General features: G+C 34.4%; 2 protein-coding genes across 4 annotated transcripts in view; one reads left to right on the plus strand and one right to left on the minus strand.

Annotated features, from left to right (window-relative positions):
* LOC111508293 (glutamate receptor ionotropic, kainate 2) overlaps positions 1–17,959 on the plus strand; it is a 163,157-nt gene that overhangs the window by 17,578 nt on the left and 127,620 nt on the right. The gene's annotated exons all lie outside the window — the stretch shown is intronic.
* Positions 1,046–16,851, minus strand: LOC111508273 (uncharacterized). Its single transcript, XM_074174758.1, has 7 exons — positions 16,825–16,851; positions 13,494–13,582; positions 9,290–9,418; positions 6,252–6,287; positions 5,809–5,926; positions 4,513–4,577; positions 1,046–1,148 (listed from the first exon to the last, which is right to left on the minus strand). The coding sequence occupies exons 2-7, from the start codon at positions 13,563–13,565 to the stop codon at positions 1,131–1,133; spliced, it is 438 nt and encodes a 145-aa protein (XP_074030859.1). The 5' UTR covers positions 13,566–13,582; positions 16,825–16,851; the 3' UTR covers positions 1,046–1,130.

Raw genomic sequence — 17,959 nt, forward strand, 5'->3', positions numbered from 1 at the left:
CAAACACGAGATGGTTGCTGGAATATTTAAAAAATGATACATACATAGAAGATATCAATACTAGTATTTCTACTATGAAAGGTGCCTTAATCAAAGCGTTCGTAGAAGTTATCAAGGAATTGTGGTCAGAAGATTCATCTGGTAGAGTAATAAACACTGCTTACTTGAAAAGTCAAATTCAAATAATATATATGCACTTTCGAATCACAGTGGGACTACTTACAACGGCCATAACATAGCATATTGCAGACACCCTTATGGTGGCATGTGACATGAATACAACGATTCAAATATGTGCCCAATTTCACCTAATTCGCTTGTGAGTGAGGAGGCATATGTCCACTTTTATGAACAGGAGAGAACGAAGCAACACTTTTGAGGTGTTTTTTTCTCTTTTCTTTTCTTAAATTCTGTTAATTGATTTTTATTTGTGTGTTCTATTGATTTGTTCATTTCCATAGCAACACATATTAGGTCAATCACACATATTCAAATACTAGCATTTTATTGAAGATACTTCTTTCGAATATTCTACACAATACTGTAGGGACTATTATAGGTCTATCATTCCCAATCAGTTGGATGAAAAATTGAAGATGAAAGCAATTTTTCATTGGAAGGTAATCACGTCGTTGTGTCGTTTACATTATTCTGTCGGATACGCATATAAACGCCTGAAGTTTTGGCCCTGATGGAGAAACAAATTTCATCATTTTCTGATACGAGATTCATTGTCAATCTATGGTAAACGTTACATATTCCCTTGTTTCAATCTTAATTACCTTTGGAGTAAGGTTGAATTCATGGCAAATATCCATCAGATGATATTGCCATCATGAAATATATCAGTGCGTATTACATAAGTTTCCGAATCATGTAGATGATGCGAATTCTTGAGAGGAATTATTTGCTTCAAGTTGGAAAATGTTCGAATATCTGTAAACAAGAACTGGCAATCCTTATGGTTCAGTACAATGTAATTCAATCTGATTGAAAACAATTTGAAGCAAAATGCTTCTGACGAAATAATCAAACAAGTGACCAGTATTTACTGAAAGTTTATTTGAGAAATTCACAATTGAACATAGCCATCATCTTGTAGGTTGCATAACTAACTCTCCCTCGCCGGATCAAAACATAATGAAATCCTGAAAAAAATCAATAACTTTAGTGAGATAACTACTGGAATTATTGAAAAACTGGTGATATAATTGAAAAATTATGACATCGATAGGATGAAGTGTGAAGAGTGAAGTATATTGATCTATTCAAGAAAATTATAAAATTGCAAGATGCGAGTTGCGATTTTGTAGATTCTTTAAATAACCCCACACTAAGTATTGAAATATATGCGATGGTTCAGCGATTAGTTAATTTCGTAGATTTGGTTCGCGGCGTGGCAGACACGAAGAAGTGCTCTACTATTACATAATATTACAAACAGACACCGCACTCAATGTATTACGACAGTCCAAGTCTCTTCATCTGATAAATCAGATGACAGTGACCTGTTTGTAGGTCTATTTACAACGTACGTCATCCCTTCTGTGATGTTACATTTTTTTATAACACCGAAAACTTGGATTGAGCCAATCTAAAGCGATGAAGGTTCTTGTCCTATGAAACTACAGCCTCCCTTGCAAACTTGTGAGAAGAAGCCTGTAGCTTATTCACCTTTCAAGCTTTTGAGGCCAGGAATCTAGACCAGATATAATTTGTTAAAGCTTCCTACTGTAATAACTGCCATTGCGATGGTTAACGTTATATATTATTTTGTTCATAAACATCGAGGTCGATCACCCGGTTCTTAGGTCTCTAATTTTCCAGTTAAAAAAGCGCTTGAACTACTTTATGACTGTCGGACCTTCGAGCGTCGTTGTGGTGTTCAAGTTGGGCTAGATTAAACAAATGAATAAATTACATCCTGCCGATGATCATATGCTTGGGAAGCTTATCGAGGCTGAGGAAGGTGGCCTAAATACGGGAGTTATTTTATCTAAGCGCGTGGTGCGAAATTTAAAGAAAATCGGTAGTGAAATCGTAAGCCGGTATTAGGTACAGGGAAATTGAAAGTAAAAGTGTTAGTGTTGAGGACACACTGGGTCAACGGAGCCTATATACTTGACCATGTACCACCCAAAGAGGCGTTATGCGAGTGTTTTTTCATTTCTACTAACCAGTTGATATTGAGACAGAGTCCACATATTATTCTGTCGGAGTCCACTTTCTATTTGCAAAGAGGTTCTAGGTTGAGCTAGAGTTATTCACCACTCTCCCTGAAGTAAAATTGAAACTAAAAGTATTTGTACAGAGTTGGTGCATTTGTAGTTGTTCAACCGGTTGAATTAATAGTTGATAGCATGGTAAAATTGGCGGCATTTCCTTTGTTCTATTTTCTTTAATTTTATTGAATTTACCATTTTCCTTCTATATAAGACTCTACACTTTGTTTTTTTTTGTTATTTTGTCCATGGAGTCGTTGTTTTGCTCATTATACTTTATGTTTGAAACCTTGGAATTTCATTTTCTCTTGGACTGAGAAAAATACCATCCTCGTAGAGTGAGACGAAATTAAAAACAAAAAAACAAATTGGAGACTTTTTAGTCAATCTGTCGAAATTTATTAAATTTCATTTCTGGAACCACATAATGAGAGAATATAGGAAGGTATACCAAATGACCAGATTTCAAAAGACCGTCCTTCGTGCGATCGGCACGAACACTCAGCCTTTTCGGAATTGCCTAGCATCCAAATTTGATGTGGAAAAATCTGCATCTGGTGACAACAGCTGCCAAATTTTATTTTTAATGAAACAAACACGGCAATAGCGAGAGGTTTACCAAAGATTGATAGACAGTTAAGTATTATTCCACTTGCTAAGTGATATTTCACGAAGATTTCTCGGTTGAGAAATCTAATTACACCATTCAGAACTTTTCATTTTTGTACGTTGTTCCACTGTTGACAGAATAGGATCTACCGTAATTATTGCACTACCCACGAGAATTGTTTTGTCAGTTCATCGCCGACTTGGACGTTTCTCGTTGAGAATCGAGTGCTCAAATTGGAATTTTGATTAAACGTCTATTACGAAATCCATCAGTTTCTTATGAACAGTAGCAGAAAAACGAAAATGTCAAGAACATGAATGGAATCGTTATGATTATAGCAACATATATGATGGAAAAAGCCATTGTATGTCGAAGCACACGTTGCGTTTTTGTAAAACTATTTCTGGTGAGGCGGATGATAAAGCAGTTCAAACCGTAATGAGTGTATTTTCACATGGCAACCGCTCAAGTTTGTGAAACAGGATATTCTTCTTCCGCAAATGTGACCATTTTTCCGCAAATTTGGCCTTCAGCTTGGCAAGTAATGATGCGTAGTAATGTAATGGTTTTTCCTTTAAGTAGATAATTGGTTGAAATAACACTACGACTATCCCAAAAACCAGTCGCTATCACTTTCTCCGCAAAAAGAAACAGTTTTGCTTGTTGGGGCAGATTTCCCCTTTGCAGTGGACTGTATTTTTGCTTCAAGCGTATAATGGTGTATCCAAGTGTTATCTACAGTAATGAATAGGCGCCAAAACTAGGATATATTGAGCCTGAACTGTTCATAACCTCTACTATCCCTCCCACTCCAATTCGGCGGTCGTCTAGCACCATTTGGTGAACTTTGGCGATGTTTTAGTTGGTTTTTGCAGATTTTGGACGTCCCGAATGTTCATCGCCTCTCAAGCTCTCACGGACACGTTTGAATTCAGTTGCCCAAAAATTCACCATGCAAATGGTTGTGCAGAATCCCCATACACAGAATCCAACTCACCTTTGATTTGCGTAGGCGTTTTGCCTTTCAAAAACAAATATTTAATGATAGCCCGATACTCGATTTCGTCCATTTTTATAAAAACACTCTCATCAACTCACTCAATCTGTAACATAACAACTGGGCGTCCAAAATGGCTGTAACTTTCGTGAGTAATTGTCAACAGATGAACAACAAATTTTCCTAAATTTTGTTTACGAGTGTTGCCATCTTCATGTTGAGGCCGGAAACTTCTAAGACCATCCTCGTAAGTTGTGAGGATTGCGATAAAAAATATGTCAGTCGAACATTTGGGGTCAGAATTTGAAAACAACTAAAGCTTTTCAATCAGTCTATTCACCTGAATAATTTTTGTTTATTGTTTCACTTTTTATTACACTAGGTGTATGAAGACGTTTCCTTATTATTGGTTATTACATGTATCAGTTATTTTTTGTAAAATTCGACATGCTTGACAGGACTTTCGATCAACTCATGAGCTAGAATTTCAAATTGATACTGAAAGTATTTCTCGTTTCAGAGAGAAAGAGAAAGTATTGATATTATGTTTGAAAAATGTCACGGTGGAACTAAAAATCAACCTGTTCCGTAAGAATGATTATCTGAATGTAGTTCTCCATCACAAATTGTTTCAAGATTTTGATTCGATTTCTATTTAAAGTTCAAGGAAATTATATACTCACAGCAGAATCCAGTTTGAACAAGCATTTTTCAAACTCAAAAATTTTTTGATAATTCTCCTCATCACCTGAAACAAAAATTATTTGAATGTATGTATGATGGAACTGTGAAACGAGCCTTATATACATGATTCAAACTCAAGCAAATTTGTGATGCACTGTTTGGAACCTCTGGTGTAATGATGGATATTACTGGAGTGTAGTCCCAACACCAAACCGTTATTTTTAACATGTCGACACGTGTTTCAAGAGAAAGATTAAACTGAAGATTCGCTCTTCCTCTTGATGATCGAAACACGTGTAGAGATGTTAAAAATAACGGTTTGGTGTTCGAACTAGACTCCAGTAATATTTCTCAAGCAAACTATTACATGTCATAACAAAAATTATTATCTGTGTTACACATCTAGTAATGATTTGGTTCTTCCTGCATAACACAAGTAACATAAGAAAAAGATATCCGTAAATAACTGTAATTTTTCATAATTGACAAATGTCTGTTTATAAGATGGAAACGGTCAAGAACATTTCAAAAAATTTGTAAAATCTCTTGGAATAAGTGGTCTGAACAGATTGTTCTTTCAGTTAATTCAATTGAAAATACTTTTTATGGAACTTAAAGTTCGGTAGATTCAGATACTTTTGTAAATCGCGGTACGCGGAGCAATCTGATAAGCAAACATTGTATCAACACCAACCGCAGTAATGGAATTAAATACGGGTTCAGAATAATTTCAAAACTACACCTCAACGATTTGTACCTTACAAATCACTTGAAAAAGCTAATGTCTCAGCGAAACATGCTGTGATATATTTTTGTAATATATTTTTCAAATAAAGTTTGTGGAGATCAAATCGTTGAGGTGTAGTTTTTGAAATTACCATGGATCTTCATGAAGTAACGGCCGAATCAATCAGAAAAAAAAAGATACAGAATAGTTGAAGTTTAAGTTAAAATGTTTTGTTGTATTGAAAGTGTAGTCAATGATTGGTAAACCCACGGGAAAAAACGTAACAATACATTGTTTTTTCTGAAAATAAATCTAAAATTACAAATGACAATTTACTATTATTGTGGGAACAGTGTGTCCGTCAAAAAAGAGATTTTCTAACGTCACCTTCGATACGATTTATATCGCTATAGATGAAAATGAGAGGCTCCGACAAGAAAGGTATTAATATGGCTATGGTCTTGGCCTCTTACAAAATAAGGCTGAGAAAAGATCAGCCAGGAGTGAAAAAAACATCTGTTCTACAAATAACACGGCATTGTTCGCCCTACTTGAGATGGATACTCACCTAATTGATCTATTACAGCATGACATTTTTTCACTTCACCGGGAAAATCGGCATCCCTCTCTTTTTGTGGCAAGATAGAATCCAAAAATGTTTCGTTCAATTTCAAATTTTTATCCATCTGGAACAATTCGTTATTATCTAATTAAATGCAATGAAGTTGATACGTGAGTGAAAGAAAATCATTGATTGTCTATATTCAGTGAGCAAATATTCAGAATGTCTCATATCGAAAAAAATTAATGAGAAACTCACAGAAAAAAATTGGAACGAAGCTTTGAAAAATTATTTGTAAAAAATTTCTGTTGAATAATGCAGATCTAGAAAAAAAATTAATTAATTCTTCAACACTAATGCACACTTCAGATTTGAAATTGTAATTTCTTTTGGCTGATGAACTGAGACAAAAAGAATAGATGAAATAGTTTCTTTAAAAAAATACTCACAAGACCTGACACTCTCCATAGGCAAAGTACGTATCTCTGCGAAAAAAAAAATTGAAATGTGAACGTCGTGAAGTAAACTGGAGTGATTTAAGTTATGACAAATTATTCAAAATTCCAAGTAAGCATATTTTTTCATAATAACCGAGGCTGCCAGCAGGTAATCTGATCTCCGGCCTTTTCCCACCTTTCTGAATATTGTTTTTTGTATTTTATTTGAGTTTATTGTGATGGGAAATGTGGAAACCTTCATTATTATTATTATAAATATCGAGATATTCCATAATACAACACGTGGAATTGTAACATTACTCAATAATTCAACTGCAAAAATGGTCTGTTATCTTTAGATGCAACATAATTTGATTAAAACTTAAAAAATGTTCGTGTCGATGCTCAAAAAATAGCGTTGCTTCAAGACATGTGTGGTAAATTGGGAAATTCAATGAATCTATGCATATGAGACGGGAAGTGAACATATTCAATCACATATAGTCAGTGGGCATACTAGCTATAAATCAAATTATCTAATTCGTTCAAGCCAGTCTCAACGACCTACACTGTAGGTTAATGGACTGACACCTCTCAGAAAACAACTTCTCTGGCTAATACCAGGAAGGGCGTTGGATTATATCCGACAGGTGTCGGTGCAGGATTCTTTACTGAAGTTATTCTACAGATGGAGAGTAGTAATTGGATTTTGATGCCTACGTATTCTTCGAAGTACCGCAACTTTGTGAAAAGTGAACAACTTTCACAATTTTTTTGATTCAGAAAATAAAAAAATAATGAATTTTAACATCAATACGCAGAATATCCGAATGATTTCAGTGGGGCTTCTCTTCATTTCTTTCTAGAATTCTGTATTTAATAATTATTATTATAACTATTTTCATTATTATCATTGAAGATATTGTGAGATTTCATGAGAATATGGATCAATGAAAAATGTTAATAATCATTGAATTATGAAAATTGGTTGAATGAAAAAGGGATATATCTACACAGTAGCTTGAATGGACTAACGCCTATCAGAAAACAACTACTCCATTGGCTAATACCACTAATACCGAGACGGGCTTGAACATTTAAAGTTCATTTCTTTAGATTTGTTTACTGCCTGTCTTCAAGCATATCCCACTGACCAATAAGAAAGTTTTTCTTCCCTATTCAGAGGAATCGGGCAAATTTCGGATATGCAGTTGGTAAGTACCTCGTTCACTAGATGAAGTGACATTTTTATTGTTTGCTCAAACTTAAGACGATTTTCAATTATGGAATATCATTGACTTCAGGTCGATGATGGCCACTATCTTGCACTGACGAGTGGCTAAGGAGCCCGAAACCGGTCTGCAAGTGTGCCTGTTCTAAAATTGAAGGTCGACTGTCCCAGTTGTATTGCCAATTGCATAGGCAGGAAATTTCTTCAGAAAAAAGTAATATCATTTGATAATATATAAATACATTGAATATTATCATAATTTGAAACAGTGACAGTACAAACAGAGACAGAGAAACCCACTATAACCGAAGTTTTAGGACTCCTATCGTGAAATGCGAATTGAGAAACAATACAACTATTTGCAATATAGCATACTGTATATATATATATATATATATATATATATATATATATATATATATATATATATATATATATACAAATAGAGATTTTATCGAGTGTGCATGATATAAATCAAAAATTAAACAATTTGTGGACACAACACTCAAAAAAGGGGGGCAAACCGCGGACACGTGTTTCTGGCTATTGGCCTCATCAGCGCGGTGCAGCCAAGTGTAAAGATGGAAAACACTTGTTTGCCGAAATCAGGAAACAACACAAACGCACGGAGTCAACAACAGGAGCCAACCGCACATTTGTGGTTCCAGTTAGAAGACCTAGAATTCCCAGGCTATATATATATATATATATATATATATATATATAATATATATATATTATATATTAAATTCTACAAAAATATTTTGAAGCTTTATATCTTCTATTAATTATCTGCGAGCGCCTTCGACAGTTGGTAGTACTGTCATCTTCTAGGCACTCCTCAAGTTTGAGGAGTGCCTAGAAAATTGCCTAGAAGATTGAGTTGAACATGTATATTTGTCTGAGCTTCGAGTCAATGAAGATTTGATCAGAAAGAATAGTGATTTTTTTGTGGTACATGATTTTAAGTATTTTTCTCTGTAGTACTTCAGCTTTCTTAAGTTGGATATCTAAAATACCACCCTAGCTCAGTATAGCAAACTGCAGTCGAGATTGTACTAAGACGTAGTACATTATTTCAAAGTAATTGATATCGAGGATTGATCCCAAATATTTAAATTCATCTAGTATGCATCTTAGCGATTTCGATATCTGGGTAATATGTTCATTCCACCTAAGATGAGGATCTATTGTAACTCCCAGGTATTTACTGTGATCTGCTCGTGAAATTTCAATGTTTTTTTATGATCATTCAGTATTAGTTTATCACAGTTGTTACTTTTTTGACAAGATAACTAATAGATTAGTCATTCAATCGTGACAGGTATTCGTCACGATGGCGGTTTACATTACTTTTTTCTAGAGTTTCCAAGTCCAAAAATCAGAAATAGCGAATTGAAAACCCGTTTGAACGCCGTTTCATACGCTACCCCATTTTATCCGAAATGTTTACGTGAGGTAGCTACTAATCCTGGGGGTTGAAGGAGCAGTTGAATAGTTTCATCGAGAAAGTATATTTTTGAATACAGAGGTTGAAGTGACGACGCTGTAAATGGGAAAAACTGTCCCCCTCCCAATGAAAATCGACCTGTTTGAGTGTTTTTTCGGATTTGCAAGATTGGTACCCGAAACCTCCATGTGAAGTTTTCGATGCCCCACCCTGTATACAAGTTGACCTGCTTCAGCATTTTTCATTTGCATTCATAATAACGTAACAAATGAATGTATACGTTTCTTTCGGACCTCACTGTATATAAATGAGTTTCATGATATGGGATCATTTTATTTTCCTCACGGAAATTTTGAATTTACCACCTACCTGAGCTTTTTCATTTTCAACGAAGTGACCGATTTTGTACTGGTCTATCACCTCCTGGGAAGCTCCGGTAATTTCCATACACATTTCCTTCAACGGAATTGCTATTTTCGTAGCTGCTTCACCGAAATCCTGAAATTTAAAAAATACCGAACAATCACCTGTGAAATGTCGAAGGAAATATATTTTTTTTTATTTAGGCGTGAAGTTAATTTATTGGGTTGTGAGAATGAAAAATGATATTTTTCTCTAAAGAAAGCTATTCTCGATGCCCGTTTTACTTACCAAGTTGGCTTCTCCAGGAGTTGAAGATGAACTCGGTTGGTGAATCGCGCGTCGAGAATAGTATATTGCAGTTCTGATGTTTGGAAAATGTACTGGTTTTAGATTCACATCGATTATTATACAACTACGCAAAATTCATTATTACGACAAGTTTCTGATTCATTTTACCCATCAGTGGTTTATATGAAGGAGATCTGTTTGAACTAGCTTTTGTTTGTTTTTCAGACTATTCGCAGTTGTGAACCAATAAAACTAAGAATACGAGTAGGAAAAGTTTGTGCTTAGAGGTGGCATTGTTCCCCCGAACTTTATGAAATGTACCTATGATTTAATACATTGGACTTCACTAGATCACTTTGCACTAGGTTTAGACTAAGTAGTCCAGTCTGACCTCAGTGTAAACCTCCTAACTCTCCAGATATACATATGCACAATTAATGGAAGAATATTGTCACCAGGGAGGGGTACTACGTACGGTAGAAAATGGGGCCTCAAACTGGAATTAATGTATATGTTATACTTAGTGGTAATTGAGCAGTTATTCATTTTTGGTGGTCAAAGATGAACCAAGCAACTTCTGTTATTGAGAAACTGAACAATATGCGAAGATTTGCTTGTTCAGAAATAACGCCAGTAATGGAAATCACACTAACAGCTACATTGAAGGTTCTTTCAACTCTACACTCTACACAAGAATTCAAACTGGATAATTCTATGAGCTACAAGTCATCGAGAAGGAATGAATATAAAGCTTGAGTTCACTTCGATCACAAATTCCTTGAAGCGTGAAGAGTGGAAGATAGTTATTTTGAGAACATCTTTGGTCAAAATATCTGGTATACAGACGGATCGAAAACATAGAATGGTAGCTGGAATATGTATATTGTGTAGGCAGAAATTCACGTTACAGTTTGAAAGCCAGACCTAATGGACAGGGAGCAATTCCAAAGCAATTATCAAACATTGGTGATGGAGAAAGTAATATACAGCCTGTAACAACGAAAACTTAAGAGAGCCGTTTTTGAATATAAAAAGTGAGATTTTTAAAAAAAGCTCGGACACGTCGATTTCTAATTGAAGGGGGACACCTTTCAGACTAATCAGATTTTTGTAGTACGTACGACGACCCTTATTTAGATAGGGAAAGTAAGTGGCACCTTGTTTTAAAGTTCTTTCGAATACCTTCACATCTCTGTTAAAAGAAAACTTTTGTAACGATCAGTTTTCGAGATAATTTGAAGATTTAGAGGTATTTTTATTGAGTTCAACTCTTTTTAAAATAAATCAAATTGTTTTCAAGGCACAATTCACGTTCAGAACTTTCATAAAAAAATTATTTTCGCTTTTTAGGACAACCTGCTAATACGTGTTCATTTGATTTCGCTCTTACATTATCAACATCTCAGGAGTTATAGCTCGACATTCATCAATAATTCTACGACGTAATTCATCCAAATTGGCTGGCTGTGTAGCATAAACTCTAGACTTTAAACATTCCCACAAAAAGTAGTCCAGTGGTGTTAAATCTGGTGATCGTGCTGGCCATTCAATTGGACCTCTTCTGCCAATCCATTGTCCTTCAAAATGATTATTCAAAAAATTTATAACCTACTGGGCATAATGGGTGGTGCACCGTCTTGTTGAAAATGGATAAATTCATCTTGACATCTTGGATCCTGTTCAATTATTTCAACTATACGAGGTTGTATTGCCTCTTCAAGAAGTTGTGAATAAGAATCACCGGTTAAATTTCCATCAATGAAAAATGGACCTATAATATGATTGCCTAATATTCCGGCCCAGACATTCAACTTTTGGGGATGTTGTGTATGTATTTCTGCGTATTGTCTTGGGTTTTCATCTGACCAATAACGGAAATTGTGACGGTTCACGCAACCATTCAAATAAAATGAGATTTCGTCCGAAAAACAGATATTATAAAGCAGCTCAGGATTTTGCATTAATTTCCCACTCATTCCCTAACAAAACTCCTTTCTTCGGTCAAAATCATCCTCGTTAAGTTCATGAACAAGTTTAAATTTGTGAGGATGGAATTTGTGGTTTATAAGGATTCTCCATGCGCTCATATGGCTTATTACGGCCATTGCTGATAAACCTTTGGTACTTAACCTGGGATTGGGGATGACTTGACCAATCACTCCAATCGCATTATCGTCATTCACTACCCTTCTCTGAACATTTCTTTTCTTATTTAAAACTGAACCTGTCCCCCTGAATTTTGTGACATAATCCAGAACGTGATTTCTGCTTAGGTGTTTACCAGGGTTTTGCTCGTTAAATGAAATTGATGTTCTAATAGCATTTTGGTCGTTGCCAAAAAATAAAGCAATAACTGAAACCCTTTCAGCAGTAGTGTAAGGCATTTTTAAACAAATAACAATGCACGACCCGTTTAAACAAAACAATCGAACGATGTACTAATGAAAAATGGAAGAAGAGGAGTGGGTGTCGATTTTAAAAAAGGGATTTTATTTAACAAAAAACTGATAAGAAGAACTGCTCGATTTTTTTTTATTTAGGCATACAAGTTACCGAGTAGTCTGTGTCTAATGTATTATTAACATGGCAATTTCAACTTCAAATTATCTCAAAAACTAATCGTTACAAAAATTTTCTTTCAACAGAGTTGTAAAGGTATTCAAAAGACCTTTAAAACAAGGTGCCACTCGACCTACTTTCCCTATCTAAATAAGGGACGCACCGCTCCGAGGGGGTGCGTAATACAAAAAATCTGATTAATCTGAAAGATGTCCCCCTTTAATTAGTAGTACGCACCTCCTCGAAGGGGTGCGTACTACAAAAAATCTGATTAGTCTGAAAGGTGCCCCTTTCAATCAGAAATCGATGTGTCCGAGCTTTTTTCAAAAATCTTACTTTTTATATTCAAAAACGGCTGTGTTAGGTTTTCGTTGTTACATACTGTATAAACAAGTATAATATCGAACTTGTTGATTTGAAACCTTGTGCTCCATCTTCAAACCAACATGCGTGGATACATTCCCAATTTATCACAAAAGTATTCATTTCAATATTTCTAAACATGAAGAAGCATTGATGAATCCAAGAATGACTTCGGAACCGTTCTGGAAATGTCAAGACGAACTGAAAAAATTGATAAACAGAACGACTTGGCCTCCTACTGAATGATTAGATCCTCAGGAATCACTGCCGATGGAAAAACTGAGTGGACTAGATACGGATCATCGAATATTTCAATCCTGAACCAGCTCTGTGGACCTTTACGAAAATAGTATAGTTTCTTGGAATGGATGTCATGAAAATATTGGTCGAAATATGTAGTACGTAGGTACATGAGTCTTCAGTTATCTCCAGAAACTTGAGAGAAATAGAAAAAATAGATGGTTTCCAAGCACCAAAAAAAGGTTTTCAGTTTCTGTTGGAAGTCACCAAACAGATAATTTCTATTACTAACTGAAAAGAAAGCTGACACACCAACCAAATCTTGTATATGTGACTTTGAACAAAACAAAATGAAGGAAGAGTAACACATATTTTCTAAAATTGCTCGTTGAAAATAACATTCATATAACATAACACAGATATAAAAAAAAGGTCAACTTCACTTAGTATCGCAAATATAGTTAGATCCAATAATTGAATGATACAAACTACTACCAAACAGGTAAATTGATGGATGAGTTAGTACGTGGCAAAAAAAAAACATCGTGGAAAATGAAAATTGAAACTTTCTTTCTGTTTTACCACTTTTATTTGAAACTGACGTTATTGCAGTTTCGTCCCATAAAGACATTTTCAAACTTCCAAACTTTGGAATGTCCTTATAGGACGAAACTGCACTAACGTTAGTTACAAATAATAGTGGTAAAAATCATAAAAAGCTTCAATTCTCATTTCCCATACAAAATCAGTATCAACTCACCTCTTCTTTAAGATAACCATTCGCTGAGTAAAGGACGAAAGCCAAAAGGAAAATTTTGTGCACGGCGCCCATTCTGATCGAAGTGATTTCTGAAAATGGAGTTATGAAATTAATGTTTGTTTTATTTGCTTTCTTTATAATTACGAAGTGGCAAAACCAAAACAAAATGGTCGTTTTCAGGAAGTTTCAGCAGTTCAGGAAAACGTGAGGATGAGTCGGGTTTGGATTGAACGGAAAAATACAATTCTTAATTACAATTGAAAGTTTTAATTCGTTTTCCTGATAAATTGGTTGAGAGTTGATTGAATTTTTGTCTGGATCTTCAATTTTAATGGCCCTATAATCAGCTGTGTGGGCACTGAAATCATTAGTATATTGGGACTAGATCAAGAAATCAATAAAAGCATAGAGATTACAGGGTATATTGTTGAGAACATTCTGTACATGGGGATCTCGTAAACGACAAGAGATAAAGTGTCGGTTAAATTGTGGCAAAGTTCTTTATTTCAGAGACCTATTCAATTATGTAAAAAATCGAATTAGCTCTTCTGGTTCTGGGATATACAGGAAAAACAAAGAAATCCCAAATTATTTTTTTGCCTACATCTTCTTTATTCGCAGACATATTGTAAATCGTTCTACATTATGCCATTGGCATTTGATCCGGGCTATCAGAATACGTCCATGAATATTTTATACAGGGTGTCATCTGACTTGGGCCATTCATATCTTTGAATTTTTAAATACGGACCTGTATTTTTTGTTGTGGTCGAACGTCGTTGAAGACGTTCACTTTATACTGAGAAATTGAATTTTATTTTATATTTCGGGATGTTTCGGTAATATTCAATTATAATTGTGTGAATAATTCCCTTTCAAATTACGGCCCTGGAAATTCGTTGAATAAAAACACAATAACAACTTTCACGTCTCCCAATGTACCGTAAAGTTTTGGAGAGTTTTTTTTTTCCATTTTTAGGTATCTATTCATATTTTTCTCTCACTCTGAGCGTTTTCTACAATGAGCTTCGAATAAGAAAACATTTTATTATTATCTGAAACATATCTACATCAAAAATATATTGAATGTGTTTTTATGAGCAGCAAAAGAAATGATAGTAATGATAACATCCGAAACGAACACTATAATAATTGTAATGAAAATTGAAATGAAGTAATTTATATACACAAAAAAATTAATGGCGCAATAAATATTCGAATTGGAGTCCATCCATCTCGAGACATTTTTGAACTCGGTTTTTCATATTATTTATTGCCCTTAATACACTTATTTGCTGCATTGTTGCGAAATCATTCAAAATCCCCAAGCTGGAGTCTTCCAGCTATCTCTCTGCCAGCGTAAATCCTATTTTTCAATGTCCCCCATAGAAAATAGTCCAAAATAATAAGATCTGGTGATCTTGCAGACCATCTTATTGGCCCATTATTTGTCTCGAAATGGAAGGACTCCAATTCGAACATTTATTGCGCCATTAATTTTTTTGTATATATAAATAAATTCATTTTAATTTTCATTATAATTATAGTGTTCGTTAGGGATGTTATTATTGCTATCATTTTTTTTTCTGTTTATAAAAAAACATATGATATTCATAAAAGATTTTCTTATTCGAAGTTAATTGTAGAAAACGCTCAGAGCAATGGAAATATCAAAAAATATGAGTAGGTACCTTAAAATGAAAAAAAAAACTCTCTAAAAACTTTACGGTACATAGGGTGTTTTTATTCAACTCAGTCAACCAATTTCCAGGGCCGTAATTTGAAAGGGAATAATTCACCCAATTATAATCAAATATTACCGAAACATCCAGAAATATAGAATGAAATTCAATTTCTCAGTATAAGGTGAACATATACGATCCAAAAAATACAACAAAAAATACAGGTCCGTATTTAAAAATTCAAAGACGGGGGTGCCCAAGTCAGATGACACCCTATATAAAAGACTCATGAACATATTCTGATTGCTCACATCAAGTGCCCATAGCAAAATGTGGACAGATTTTCAATATGTCTGCGAATAAAGAAGATATAAGCAAAAATATTTAGGATTTTTTGTTTTTTCCTGTATATCTCCAGAACCAAAAGAGATATGTTCTATTTATTTACATCATTGAATAGGTCTCTAAAATACGCAATTTTGCCACGATTTAACCGACACTCTATCGGTTATCGTTTACGAGATCCCCATATACAGAAACCAATTTGAATAGCCCTGTATATTGTGATACTGTCTAAGAAAAAAACTGAAGAACTGTTCCTGAAGAGCACGGAATTATAGGATTCCAATATCAAAATTTTTACAAAAACAGGATTGTTATAATATTTTTCTAAGACAGACTTCAAGTTTTTAAAGTGGAAAAAAACTCAAAACAGTTTTTTAGTGTCTGTACTTTTCATTTATTTCATTACTTTCAGTTTATAAATTATTATATACATCCACTTCACTCATTGTGAGTTTAACAAAAAAAGAACCAAGTATCCACCCTGAAATGAGGCATTATGGAACTCAGAAAGTTCTTTTTCAGATGACGAAGAAACGAATAGAAAACGACTAGATGAGAACTGATTTATTCTTAAAAATAATTCACTTGTCGGCCAAATCACAGTGGATATTGAACGTTGAAGGAAGGTACTGCGTAGTATACAAATTAGTTCAAGTGGAATGGTGGGAGCAGGTTAAAGTGTAAATGTCAGAATCTGAACTGGTGAAGACATGTAGTAGAAACAGTTGAAATTGAGGGAATGGCATGTGAAACTTGAAGAACTGAGTAAAGAAAAATCTACTTAATTGGATATGACAAATATTACTTTAGTTCAGTCCCAACACTAAAACTCTTGAAGACGATCACTTGGTCATCGAAACTACGTGTCGAGTTGTTGAAATAACGGTTTGGTGTTGGGAAAAAACTCCAGTAATTTTCTTTATTACCAAAGGTTGCGAACTGTGCATCAAAAGTGAATATGACAAATCAACAATTCTCTTTAAAACGAGAAGCAACTGCATTATGAAAGAATAAAATAATGACTGGCAGCATGATGATGTAGAGAAGTTACAAATCGATATAGATGATGATGATCACTGGGTTTCGATTTATCTATTTATGTTAAAGTAACCTTGATGAATGAAGAAACTGTAACCTATTTTCGGGGTCGAAGACACTGAAAGCCGCAACCATCTTGTAGAAGAAACTGTTGAGCATTTTTTTTAGTTTTTGTACAGTGGAATATGCATATTCAAATGAAAATTATACTCGTAACTTTCCTAGTAAAGACAATATCCTCAATTACTATTCTAAAATATACTCACATGTTTTCAGCGCAAGTACTCGTAGATCTATAGTGTCACTTCCTCAGTCATGACATATTTATATTTTTTCACTTCCAATTATTTTTAATTATTTGAGAATCATTCTGATTGAAATTCAAATATCCTACGGAGATATGTAAACCTGTTTTGAAGATATGGAAATTTTGAAATTTATCTACAGTTTAATATAATTTTTTATCTATTGTTAAATGAACCGAAGTTTCCACGAACAGTCATATGATCGACTTCAAGGGCAGAAGTTTCATGATATGTATGTTAGAGTTATGAATTATGAAATCAATGAAAATACTTTGATCAACATCTACCGAAACAACATTAGCATATTGTTACGACAGCCATATTAGTGAGATACTTTCACCTTTCACCACCTCAGGTTGAAAAAATTAAAGAGTTAAATTAAGTTTGCAGTCTCCTGAGACTGCAAACTTAATTGCAGGTTTTTTTGAATACTTTCTGAGAATTATATTCATAGAATTATGAATGTTATAGTCCCAAAAATAGGTGTTTTGGGATTTTGATTTTGTTGTGGCAGAACGTGACTCAGTTGTTTTACTATTCTGTCAATTTGGTTCATATAAGTTGAATTTGAAGTATTGTAGATTTCATTGACCAGAAAAAGGACACATGCCAATAATGCTGAAGTGCCTAGTAGCAAGTTGAGGTCCTCTCAGAACTGAGTGGGGGGATAATGGAATACAATTCTAGCTTCAACACACAGTAATCGCGTGGGGAAGACTATATCTCAGGGCACTCAACCCAGGAGGGGGCATGGGTTGTGGAATTCTGATCGATTCTAGGAAATTAATATCCACTCATTGATATATTTCATATTTGGAATGGATTCGTTCTTCTTTGAAAGGGATTATAAATATCTGATATTTATTGATATTTGATATTGATTTGATTATTTGATATTTGGTCAACCAACTACAGCGGTTCTGAAGTTACGCAATCACGTATGTATGGAACCACTAATTTGCACATGCCCATCTCTAGAGAGAACTGAATCTATTAAATACCTTGGAGTCATTGTTGACAAACACCTTAGATGTCACAAACATATTACTTTCGTCACGAAAAGGGTAAGATCACTCATGAATATATTCTACACTCT

Source organism: Leptinotarsa decemlineata, unplaced genomic scaffold, assembly GCF_025532065.1.
Source record: "Leptinotarsa decemlineata unplaced genomic scaffold, Ldec_3_MD MMD2_tig00000882_RagTag_RagTag, whole genome shotgun sequence".
Lineage (NCBI taxonomy): Eukaryota > Metazoa > Arthropoda > Insecta > Coleoptera > Chrysomelidae > Leptinotarsa > Leptinotarsa decemlineata.